Source organism: Bombyx mori, chromosome 18 (genome assembly GCF_030269925.1).
Source record: "Bombyx mori chromosome 18, ASM3026992v2".
NCBI lineage: Eukaryota > Metazoa > Arthropoda > Insecta > Lepidoptera > Bombycidae > Bombyx > Bombyx mori.
Window position 1 is genome coordinate 15,003,242 of NC_085124.1, and position 13,283 is coordinate 15,016,524.

Below are 13,283 nucleotides of genomic sequence, written 5' to 3' on the forward strand. Positions count from 1 at the left end.
GTTTTAAGTACTTTAAGCTTTCTTAATAAAATTCTAAAAAGTAAATAATAGTTTCTATTAAATCTACATATTTCTTTTTTAGGACAAGCACTTTTAGATGCCTTGAAGAAAATTATTAAAGAACCTAAGCCTCGTAACGAGAAATGGTTGTCCACGTCCGTGCCACAACACAAATGGCACGAATTATCGGCAAAGTATTCTTCTCCTGAATACCATACCAATAACATGCTAGTAAGTAACGCTTGCTTAGTGTTTTATTTCTGCAGTTAAACAGAATAACTTAGATCTCACAATAGTTTTGTGATACCGTTAAAGCTCATTAAGATCACATACCGCCGCCTGCCTTTAAAAAAGATTTGGTGCTTCGGATTTTTTTTATGTCCTTGTAGACAGACGGAAATACGCCCCACCGTGGTGGTTATAGTCCCTTATGGATGTCAAATATGTCAGGGGCAGGGCCAAGCTACTAGCTACCACTAAATACACTTTTCAAGCCTCGTTTGAAGAAGGACATATCATAGCCATTGGAAAACAACGTGAAGCGAAGCACATTCTAAAGCTAGACGGTACGTTGCAGAAAAGATCTCTGATAATGCACTGTGGATGTCCACAGTAATTGTAGGTAGTTATGATGAACTTTGATCCGGTAGTGGACGGTGCGATGATAAAAAATGAGATGCTGGGATCATCTCGACCAAATCGACTGTCCCTACGTATAATATCGAAATTGAAAAACGGTACTTTACAGGAGAGCACTTTGAAGTTAATTTTGTGTACCAAATTGTCATTTATTGGCCTATCTGCAAATAATTTCAGATATATGGGAAACTTTTACTGGCAATTAAATGTATATGTCATTTTATCCCAAATTCTTCATAGTTTTTGAGAAATGTTACTTTCGATACTTTACTACGTTAATCAATTAGTGTGAACAATCGAAACGGCCCGTTTCGATTATTTACTTGGGAACTATTTTATCAAAATTATCGAATGTGACTCTTTCGATATTTTACGTTGTACATTTAAATTAAGAAATTATCGGAAGTGTCACTTTCGATACAGTACGTCAAAGTATTTTATACGTTTCGATACTTGGCCTGAGTGAAACACGCTTTTATTCTTCAGTTAGTTAAAAATAAAACGTAGAAATAACAAACTTCTTTGAATAAAATACTTAGTCTGGCCATAAATACTGTTACAATTAAAAATAAAAAAAAATCTATTGCAAATAACATTTATTACTTTTACAGTGTGTTAGTTTAATACATAAATCTAAAACAATTTAAAGTATAAAAAGCTTATTTGAAGTGGTCTCCATTGGCTGCAATACAGTCCTTTAAACGTTGAGGCCAGTTATCAATAGAAGCACGTACTCTTTCCATGGGAAAATTTTTCACTGCCAATCGTACGGATTGTTTAAGGGACTCCAAATTATCATGGCGTTTAGAGCAAGCTGTACTCTCTAAAACTGACCATAAATCATAATCCAGCGGATTAAGATCGGGACTAGACGACGGCCAGTCTTCAGCTCTGATGAAGTCCGAAACGTTCGTTTCCAATCAAGACTGCGTAGACCGAGCTTTATGACCTGGCGCCGAGTCTTGCTGGAAGGACCATTCTTGATTATTGAACATGGTGTTGTTCAGGGGCTTCACTACCTTCTCAAGAATGGTATCTTGATACACTTGTGCCGATGTTTTGATACCTTTTTCACAAAAGTATGGCTCAGTCACTCCTTCATAGCTAATACCCCACCAAACCATCACTGAAGTCGGATAGTGCCCACGTTGCACTCTGTCGACTAATTGGGAAGCTTCCTCAGAGCTTTGAGCATAAATACGGTCATTTTGTTTGTTAAAATATTGCTCAATTGTAAAAAAATTCTCATCCGTAAACAAAAATTTTCTATCTATCTAAAGGGAGGACCCCTTTGCATACCGCTTCAGTAGTTGTTTCGATTTTACCACCCTATTCTCTTTTAAATTATCAGTTAAGAAATGACCAGTACGTCTCTTATAGGCTGCAAGTCTTAAGTCATCTTTTAAAATACGCGACATGGTTCTAGGTGCTATCTTTATCTCCCGAGATAAAATATTTTGCTTTCGGACAGGATTTCTTCGAATTCTTTCCCTTACTGCTTTGACCACCTTTTTCGTACGAGCACTACGTGGACGGCCAGATCTTTTTCTGTCACAAACAGAGGAGTTGTCATTGCACCTATTAATAGCCCGGTACACAAACATTTTACTAATACCAAGCGTATGGAGAGTTTTAAAATTTGCATTTGGCTCCATACCTACTTTGTGTAATGCAATTACAGCGATTCGGTTCTCTTTATCACCTCACTCCATTTTAATATCGCAAAATATTGTACAATGTATTGGCGCCAAAATGAGAAAACTCAATGAGCAATCATATATAAATGACAGATTCCAAATTCAAATGTAATGTTTTGTTTATTTTTGATTGTAATAGTATTTATGGCCAGACTAAGTATAAACATATTATTATATAATTCTACAAAGTAAAAACTAAACAAAATAAAAGCTTTAAATTAACTTAAAATCCAATAACATTCGGATTTCTTAGAGTAATACTAATAATGATTTAGTATTCTTATTAAAATAAATATTTCTTATAATTTCTTCTATAAGTAATCATAAAAATTTTAAATACTGAACAAAGGGAAGTTTTAAAAAGGGACGTCGTAAAATTAAACTAAAGCAGGTAACATAACAGATTATAACTGTAATATTGTATTTAGTCTGAATCGTCAGTCTTCTTCAAATGTATTCCTGCTTTATTTCAAATTCTTTTTCTTTCTTTCTTTCGCTCTTTATGAGCGTGTACGCTATCTCCTTCGTTCTGCGTGTGCCCTTGCTCTAAAAAGCGATGAGTAATATCGATTTTATATTCTTTTGCCAGATAAAATTATAATTTGCGTAATTACTGGTGAAAGGACCTCTTGTGAGTCCGCGCGGGTAGGTACCACCACCCTGCCTATTTCTGCCGTGAAGCAGTAATGCGTTTCGGTTTGAAGGGTGGGGCAGCCGTTGTAACTATACTTGAGACCTTAGAACTTATATTTCAAGGTGGGTGGCGCATTTACGTCGTTAATGTATATGGGTTCCAGTAACCACTTAACACCAGGTGGGCTGTGAGCTCGTCCACCCATCTAAGCAATAAAAAAAAAAAAAAAAAATAGATGACGAATCACCTTCCAACAAGGTTATAAGTGGAGATTCACATTCAGTTCAGTTTGATTCAGTTATAAGTGACGCGACACTAGGTATGGCCACATTAGGAGAAATTATAATAGTGTCCATGTATCAAATAAGTTAATAAAACAGAAATTGATTTGTAAAAAATATAGTTCTGTTGATATATTGTAACATAAATTAATAAAACATAGAAATTGATTTTAAGAAAAGAAGTATTCTATAGTAGGTATATCGAATTTAAAAATAAAAAATATATAATTCCGAATGAAATCATCGAAAGTGGTATTTTCGATAGGCTCATTGACTAATGTACCCACGTATAATAATGAATGTACCAGATTCGATTACACAAGGAAATTAAACATCAGCGAATAATATCGAAATTGTCACTTTCGATACTCCAAAAAAAATGTTAATCGACGTACAAAATCGAATTTGGGACTTTCGATAGTACACTTCGGGTGAACGACATTTACTTTAAAAAACATTGTTTTTGAGGTAAACTTAATTAATAACAGAATATTGTTAAGGAAATCAGATTAAAAACAAGGAAAAAATGAACATCATGCACTCGGAATTAATAAATCTGTTAATATACTTATCAGTTTTCCGTTAGAACCACATTACTTCAAAATTGCGTCGGAACGCGCGGGCGCGCGGGTCACCGCGTACAGCAACGAAAGCGGTAGTTTCGTCCTGCACGCACGCTTCTTGTATCCGCGTATAGTACCGAAATTAAACATTCGATTTTTTACGCTGAATGATTTGTTAAGTATCGATATTATACTCATTGAAAACATGGTTTAATATGTATTTTATAGCTTTTTCTCTTTTTTGTGTGAAAACATACATAAAAAGAAGTATCTTAGTGTCATAAAAAAAAATCGCAAATTTTCAGTTTCGATACTGTACGTAGGGACAGTCGAAATGTCTGTCTAATTTTCATCCAGAAAAGATTGATTGCAAAAAAAATATTTTTTTTTCGGTACTTATGACAGTCTTTCTGTCAAAATAGCTATTTTTTAAAAAGGCCTTAAAAGGCAATGGAAAGTAGCTATCCTTATTAATTTTTATTTTTATCGCCCTTAGAGTCCAGTTCTTTTCGAAGAAGTCACAAGGTTAATACCAGACAATGCTATTGTAATAGAAATAGCGCCTCACGGACTTCTCCAAGCCATTCTTAAGAGATCTTTGCAGAACTGTTTGCATATTCCACTGACAAAACGCGGAACGAATGACAGTGTTCAATTTTTGTTGGATGCGTTTGGCAAGTGAGTGCATTTTAAATAAATACCTGTACGTATTATTTTTTTCAACTGTTATTATTTTTAAATTAATTTTGTAGGATGTTTGAAGCAGGTTTAAATCCGAAAATTGAGAAGTTGTATCCTAAGATAGAGTTTCCAGTTTCGACTCAAACTCCTCTTTTGTCCAATTTAATTGAATGGGAACACAGTGAGGATTGGTAAGTTAGTTCGCTAATTAATTGTAAAACTACACTATTCCTTGGCATCAAGGATTTTAAAATTATGTTTTTTTTTTCTTAAGAACGCACTTGAAATGTCCTTTTGATGTCATATTAGGTGGGGTAAAATAAAAATACAATTTTTAAACCAAATCTAACCTAACCCTAATCAAAGAGAAATTAACAAATCGTAAGACGGGGAATGACACTCGACCTCTACCATCGCTTGCTTGAAGAATTTGCAGATGTCTATACTTAAGTTGTGGTAACCATTACCAGCAAGTGGATCAAATGCTCGTCGTTTGCCTTTTAAGGCAGAAATTGCGATCAGAAAATTTTCATCACAAAGTCACCGTGGCCCAATACATTAGAAGATTCCAGGATATTCGTATCAATCCATGTGACTATCTTGAAGCTTAAATCTTACTACATAGGAACCGCTTTTGTAGGTCAATAGGTACCCACATAGCTTCCACGTTTATGTCATAAACTCTAACTCATCTTACTACAACTAATCCACATCTGTTATCCATCATTCAATCTGAGTTTTGAATTCAAAAATATTCAACACATATTTCTTAAATCGATTACAGGCTCCATTTGTTTTCCGGTTCCGGAGTAAAATGCACGGCAATCGCTCGAGATGTTGTCATTTCTTTTTACAACGATGATTACAACTTTTTGAAAGGACATTTGAGGAATGGTAATTTTATTTAATCAAACTAAAACATAACAAATCAGCAAAAAACGTTTCCTGCATCTGAAACCGGCGCGAGTGACAATTTGTGAACGCTTAGAACTGAGTTAAAATAATTGAAAACTGGAATCAGTGGATTTTCTTTAGATGGCACTTCCGTGTGTGTACCTTTTCAGCAAATAGCTCGCAATAATCTAGAATAATAGTTATCAGATTTTTAAGCACATACCATGGACACCAAATATGTAGTAACTGTATAACAAACGAATTTAAATAATCATATAATTCCAGGACTAAACATATTACCTGAAGCTGAAATATTAGTTCTGGTTTGGGAAACAATGGCCATGTACAAGAATATGGATTACAGATACCTTTCTGTGATGTTTAAAGACGTACATTTTCATAGGGAAGTCGAGATTAAGCGTGATATCCCGTTAAGATTATCTATAAGTATAACGAAAGGAAACAATAGATTTGAGGTAACTTTATATGTAAAAACTAATAAATTCCTGCTATGTATCACTTTACTGGAGTGGGCGCTACAAATGAGCATTCAACATAATTTTTATTTTTTCCATGTTCATATTCAGGCCTACTTGGATAAAAGTCTAATGAGGTCTTTGAGCATTGTACTGTCCTCCAAGGTCTCAGCCATAGTCGCAATATTGTCGGGATTCGCTGGATGCAGGTAGCGCAGGACCGATCTTTGTGGGGAGGCTTGGGAGGGGCTATGTCCAGCAGTGGACGTCTGTGGGCTGATAGAATAGAATGTATCACTACAACTATCGGCATGGATACATTAACAGTCATTTGTGTCTGTTAAATTTGTACTAAATTAAAACTCAATGATTAACAGGTCATTCACGAAGACGCGATAGTGGTATGTGGAATTTTTGATGAGAGCGTCATTATGAAATCCGACCATGGTATAGATGAAACCAAATTTAACAAAGACGAAATTTTACTTAATACTGAAGATATTTACCAGATTCTAGAGCTACGAGGACACTGCTATACGTAAGAGATAATTACTAATTCGCATGTAATTCGTCCAACAGAAAGCACGACTGATGAAGTTTTGTGTATTTTTACGGTATGCAGTTTATTCAATGCAGTGAAATACCTTTGCAGCATCCGTAGCGATAAAAACATGATTCTGATAAAAGGTGATCTAGGTGTGATTATTAATGGTGAGACTATCGCCATTTATTTCCAACCCTAGTAAACATTTAGGGAAATTACCGTTTACAATATTAGTCTATAGTCAGGGACGTCTTAAACTAGGATGGGGCCCTTGGGCACACCAGAATTTGAGGCCCTTTTGGAAAGTAAAAAAAGCGAATTATAATAACATTTTTTTACTGAGTATGACCATTTATATTTATCATCAAATACAGTATGATATAATATGTCATTAATGATATTTGAATGCTGCTGGTTTTTCGGTTACGATTTCGATAACGGTTTCTGTCGGGATTTCTGTTGAGCAAAATCTTCTATTATAGCCATAGTATATGCCTTGTAAATACCTTCTGATTACTGATTGGTGAAAAAAGTGTAATGTGCCCGACAAAAATGTTTTGAGAATAAACGTGTGAGAGAAATTGTCGGTCTCATTGCCTCATATATCTCAATAATATTGTTACGCGATGGGGCTCGAGATAAATAAAAAATTCGCTAAAATACAATTTATAACTCTATTTAACACTTAAGAGACTTAAGGAACTCTCTACAATTCGATTTACGATAATATTGCCGACATATTTCGTAATTATTTAAAGTTGTTATTTCATACAGAGGTGAACACAAATCTATAGCATCAACGAACTTAGAACGGAATAAGGCGATAGTGCGGTGGAACAATAATTGGGCCTTATATCTGGATTCACTCATACAACTGAACATATTGGCTAATGAACACGAGGGCTTGTCAGTACCGAAATTTATTGGAAAAATAGCAATCAGTGTGTCTGAACATGAAAAAGCGATGCAAAAAGTCAATAATTTAACTGATGGTCATGTAGCCAACATTATCGATACATTTGATGTGACAAGGTAAGTCATTTATTTAAATTTTAGTTTTTAACCTCAATGCTAGCTAAGATGTGCAGCCAAGATTACGGCTTACTTGATCTTAAGTCGTTCCTGAATCGCATAAATATCACAACCGAATCTCAGTCTCAAACACCACTCTGGCGTGGCGTTTAAATCTAGATTTAAATCACATTTACAGTAATTTTCTTTTTATTGCCATTGTAGGCAGACGAGTATACGGCCCATCTTATGGTAAGTGGTCACCCTCGCTCATGGACGTCAGCAATGCCAGGGGCAGAGCCAAGCCGCTGCCTACCATAAAGTACTCTCCGCAAGCCTCGTTTGAAGAAGGACATGTCATAGCGCTCGGAAAACACCAATATATTGCGTGTATCTGTTGAAATTATATTAAAATATGACGTTTTGTTCTGTTAAATTTATTTTTAAATGCTTAGCACCCACCCATACTTTAGCAACAAGCCAGGCTTCATAAACTGAAGCCTATTCTATAATCTAAGTAAGTTACTAAAGGCTGCCTATTGTGAACATATTGATAGGTAGTAAGTAGTAAGCCTTGTCATGAGTTCTGTCTCGTGCGAGGTTTGGACGTTGGTTCTTGAGCGACAGAAGGTTTTAGTCAGTTCGACTCTGACATACCCCGCCCAGTATCCCCAGAAAAGGGCGGAAGTCCGGTGATTTCCTCCTGAACAAAAAAAAAAGAAGGTAGTAGGTTCGTCTAAAATCGTTATAGCTATTACGTCACGAACAGCTTAAAATCTGTTCTTGACCGTGGGCTCTCATCATTGTAATTAATATTAACAATGAATTAAAATCAGTCACTATTTAGTGTTTCATTGTAGGTGTGCAGGAGTTGAGATAGACCGTTTAATTTTCACCGAGAAAGCAGTCATTAACAAAGAGGCAGACGGCCTACAAATATTATCATTCTGTCCACAATATCCAACCGAGGAAATTAGTGTAAGTACCTTATTAATTAAATCATTTATGTTTTTATTCCAAAAGAATGCAGTAATGCGTTTCGAGTTGAAAGGAGAGGGGAGTCGTTGAACTGTAAAAAGTGAGACCTTACAACTCATGTCTCAAGGTGGGTGGCGGCATTTACGTTGTAGGTGTCTATGGGCTCCAGTAACCACTAACACTAGATGGGCCGTGAGCTCGTCCATTCATCTAAGCAATAAAACAAAACATTTTTTTTTAAATGTTCAGTTTTTTTTTTTTAAATGTTCAATAATTATTTAAAGCTCATCTTAGTGAATCCGTAAGTATCAAGACGTATCAGTAAAACTTATACTCATATTTTTTTTGTCTTCGAAAAATATTTCAGAATGCCTGTTCTAATTTTGCGTTTGCAAATAAGCGTGCACCCAGTACTTTTTTTTATTTTTTCGTAACGTGTTGAAGTAATTGCAACTTCATTGGAGGGGTGGGGCAGCCGTTGTAACTATACTTGAGACCTTAGAACTTATATCTCAATGTGGGTGGCGCATTTACGTTGTAGATGTCTATGGCCTCCAGTAACCACTTAACACCAGGTGGGCTGTGAGCTTGTCCTCCCATCTAAGCAATAAAAAAAAAATCATTCACGTTGAACTTTGAAATGAATCGATATGGCCGCAAATAGCAGTGATTCTTCTGCCAAATGGTTCAGTTGCTAATGCAGTCTGGTTGACCACATCCACAACCACATAGTGCGTATGAAGAGTAAAGTATTATTGCATGTTGTTATAAATGATATTCATATTTCGTTTGCAGTTACAGCGAGCTATCAATGTGGTTTTAAAGATAGTAGCAGAAAATTCGTCTTCAAAAAAAATTAAAATAATTAAATCAGCCTCCTTAAGTATCGATGCATCTGATACTATTGAGAAAATAATTCAGACTGAACCGATGGAGGTAGAAGTTGTTACAGCAAACATCGACAATTTTCACAAAAAGAGTAATGGCATTAATGATGAACTAGCTGAAGTCAACTTAGTGATTATTGATAATATTTTGAATGATAAACAGGTGAGTATTGGCAAATTCATATTAATAGTTGCGCAAATTAATTAAATACATTTTATTTTACAAAGCCGGGCAAGACGATAGAATGCGCATTGAAACTAAACGTGTGAATTATAATAAATAATTCTATGTTTTAAGAAAAAAAACCCAAAGCCTGATTTATCTGTTTTATCAACCGGGGACCTAAAAATACAAATGATTTACAGAAGTTAGCAAAAATACACGAAACAATCTCAAAGGATACATTCATATTGACATTCGAAGCGAATGTACAAAAAAATAATCTAATTAAGAATTATTTTAACATAATAACGTGCATGTCAAGTGAAAATGGAATATGTATACTTCTGAAGAGAATTCCTCTAGAACGAGTTCAGCGTACATGTATACCAATTAACTATAAAACATATAAAGAACATTTGCTGTACGTGTATGAAGAATTGAAAAGGACAAGCGTAGTCTTGGTATCAGAGGGACAAAGCCTTTGCGGTATTTCAGGTATGTTTTTTTATTTTTATTTTATTGCTTAGATGGGTGGACGAGCTCACAGCGCACCTGGTGTTAAGTGGTTACTGGAGCCCATAGACATCCACAACGTAAATGCGCCACCCACCTTGAGATATAAGTTCTAAGATCTCAGTATAGTTACAACGGCTGCCCCACCCTTCAAACCGAAACGCATTACTGCTTCACGGCAGAAATAGGCAGGGTGGTGGTACCTACCCGCGCGGACTCACCAGAGGTCCTACCACCAGTTAATTTCAGGTATGTTTTTATTTTTTGTACCTAGCGAGATATTCACATTTCGAATTTTGACAAATAATCATTCAGTGATCATAGAGCTGTAAAATATTCAAAATAATGGAAACAATATAATGAAAATGATTAATGAATCAGCAGATACGGATATGCGATCGTGGCCCCCTCAAGCTACACAATAAAATACACTCGTGATTGTGGTCTTACGGTACAGTCATCGTAACATCACCATCACCCTGTGGCACAGGCCAGGTAGTTGGTGTAGTAATTCATGCACTGCGAGAGCTACTACTTATATGACATTCGTCCGTAATATTGAGAGTCGTCGTGGCCTAAGGGATAAGATGTACGGTGCATTCGTATCTAACGATGTCCCCGTGTTCGAGTCCCGCTGGCAAGTATCAATTTTTATAATGAAATACGTACTAAACAAATGTTCACGATTGGCTTCCACGGTGAAGAAATAACATCGTGTATGTATAGGTATATAGGTATAAAAAAAGAACCCAATCAAACCATTTTATTTCTGTACTTTAATTATTGGTGTGAGATTACTGGTGGTAGGACCTCTTGTGAGTCCGCACGGGTAGGTACCACCACCCTGCCAATTTCTGCCGTGAAGCAGCAATGCGTTTCGGTTTGAAGGGTGAGGCAGCCGTTGTAACTATATTGAAACCTTAGAACTTATATACCTCAAGGTAGATGGCGGCATTTACGTTGTAGATATCTATGGACTCCGGTAACCACTTAACACCAGGTGATCCGTGAGCTCGTCCACCAAACGCCCATAGAGATCTACAACGTAAATGTCTATGAAGGTGGGTGGCCACCTTGAGATCTGAGTTCTAAGGTCTCAGTATAGTTACAACGGCTGCCCCACCATTTAAACTGAAACGCATTACTGCTTCGCAGCAGAAATAGGCGGGGTGGTGGTACCTACCCGTGCAGACTCACAAGAGGTACTACTACCAGTATCTAAATTTTTGTGACCAAAATTTCAAGAATATTGGGTACCTACCCAAGTATGTTTTTGTTACAGGACTGGTAAAAAAATTAAGAAGAGATGGGCATAAAAATATATCTGCCATGATTATAGAGGATACTGATGCACCAAAGTTTAACCCTGACCATCCATTTTACAAAAGTCAGTTGGATTTGGATTTAGCTGCCAATGTTTTAAGAAAGGTACACAGATTTTAGTTATTGTACAAATACTTCTTTTCATTTGTTTGGTTAATTTTTGCGTCAATTATTCAAAGTTCAATGGTTCTATTTATGTCTTGACACTGTCGTTCTACATAAAAGATAATTCCTGCGCAAGACAAACCTGTAGCTTAAAAAAAAGCCAAAATTAAAAATCGTACAAGAAGATAATATGGCTTCAAAATAGATGTGAGATTTCATACATCTTTTTTGCCACTTACCACCTAGCTTTGGAATAAAATTCGTTCCACGGTGTGGCCCGATATGATATTTACTTTTGGTAACAAGGCTTGTGGAGAGTTTACTGTGGTAGGAAACATATTTGCTGGTATTGCTGATGGTGAGAAGCGACGATGATGGGCTATATTCAGATATGCCGTATGCTTGTCTGACTACAAAGGCATGAAAAGAAGAATAATCGCAAACGAATATAATTCTATTCTATTTTCCGAAAGTGTTAAGAATACTTTAATTATTTTGGTTTGAAGAGTTTTTTTAGTAGTCTATAATTTATAATTAGGTAACTTATAGAAAAAGCTATAATATATCTCATATATAAAAGCTATATATATATATATAGCTATAAAGTTATAGGAAACTATTATTCAATTTTAGTACTGTACGGATATGAGCTCGTTCATCGGTTTTCTTACGGAGTTGTAAGTTTCTTCTTCTCCGTCACTTCCTTTATTACTGAAGATCGTGTCCTTGAAACTTAACCGTGACCTATCTCGTCAGCTGTTTTCACTTAGTCCAGTTCTCAGCTTCCCGTAGGGTGGTTGCAACTGGCAACCCAGTTAAAATGGTTATTTGGTCACAGTTTTAATTTTACATTTCCTAAATTACTAATATTTTATGCGTTAGTATAACAGAAAATTTATTACAATTGGCGAAAAATGTTAAATGGATTAATAAATGAATCACAAGTATGTTGACTATCGCAGCGGCAATGGGGAGGCTACTACTACATACCAAGTCAGATGTCAGCAAGCGTTCGTAACATGACCCTAATGAGCAAACAGCCTGGCAGCATTGATGGGTTGACGTGGGTTGAAGCTCCAGCTACAACAGATGGTGCTGAACATGTTCAGGTATTATTTTATTGAAGGGATAATAACGTCTGATAGTTTAGTGACAGAGTAGCTGAGTATTTGATTTATTATTCTGATCCCTTCATATGTTTCGATTAAAGCTATTTAAGAAGGTCAGTGTTTTAGAATATTTATTCCTAAATATTTATTTATTTATTCCTGATAGAATATTTGTTCCTAGTTCTGGAATGTTTATTCTTAATTTAACGTTAAAACTTTCAATATTTTATCGTTAAACAAGTCTTGTGATAGACATGTAAACAATTGTTAAATTTTGTATGTAAGTTTTATATTTAAAATACCTAGTTTTACCTAAAATGCTTTCCATTCAACCAGAGCTAAAATTCCATCGAATATGAAGATAAAACATAATATTTATCTCGCTGTGAATTTGGTCACCAACTTTAAGATCCGAGGTCGAAATTTCAGAACTCACACTGTTATATAGTTGTCCTAACTTTTAAAACGAATCGCAAAAAAGATGCAACGTGGAAGCACGTACCAATATTGGCTGGCAATTCCTTAGAATTCTGTTTTATTTTATTAGCTCACAGACGTCCACTGCTTGATATAGGCCTCCCTCAAGCTTCGCCACAAAAATCAGTCCTGCGCTGCTAATATTTATAATTCTCTGCAATACAAGTTACCAATGTCGCACAACCTATATGAAAAACAAAAATATATATTTCGGCTTTGAAATATAATACCAAAAACAGAAAAACGAGATTCTCCTATTGTCTAGAGATAGAGCTAGAATAATATGCCTTTAATTTAATGTTAAAATA

At 35.6% G+C, this 13,283-nt stretch overlaps 1 protein-coding gene across 1 annotated transcript in view; it reads left to right on the forward strand.

Moving 5' to 3' along the window:
• The window catches only part of LOC110385087 (fatty acid synthase), a 39,595-nt gene that overhangs the window by 15,409 nt on the left and 10,903 nt on the right, over positions 1 to 13,283 (forward strand). The window contains exons 14-25 of the mRNA XM_038017260.2: positions 83 to 231; positions 4,311 to 4,492; positions 4,567 to 4,686; positions 5,280 to 5,389; positions 5,675 to 5,865; positions 6,243 to 6,403; positions 7,184 to 7,441; positions 8,281 to 8,398; positions 9,194 to 9,448; positions 9,652 to 9,943; positions 11,244 to 11,389; positions 12,352 to 12,498. Coding sequence (XP_037873188.1) covers positions 83 to 231; positions 4,311 to 4,492; positions 4,567 to 4,686; positions 5,280 to 5,389; positions 5,675 to 5,865; positions 6,243 to 6,403; positions 7,184 to 7,441; positions 8,281 to 8,398; positions 9,194 to 9,448; positions 9,652 to 9,943; positions 11,244 to 11,389; positions 12,352 to 12,498 — 2,129 coding nt within the window. The remainder of the gene's footprint in view (positions 1 to 82; positions 232 to 4,310; positions 4,493 to 4,566; positions 4,687 to 5,279; positions 5,390 to 5,674; positions 5,866 to 6,242; positions 6,404 to 7,183; positions 7,442 to 8,280; positions 8,399 to 9,193; positions 9,449 to 9,651; positions 9,944 to 11,243; positions 11,390 to 12,351; positions 12,499 to 13,283) is intronic.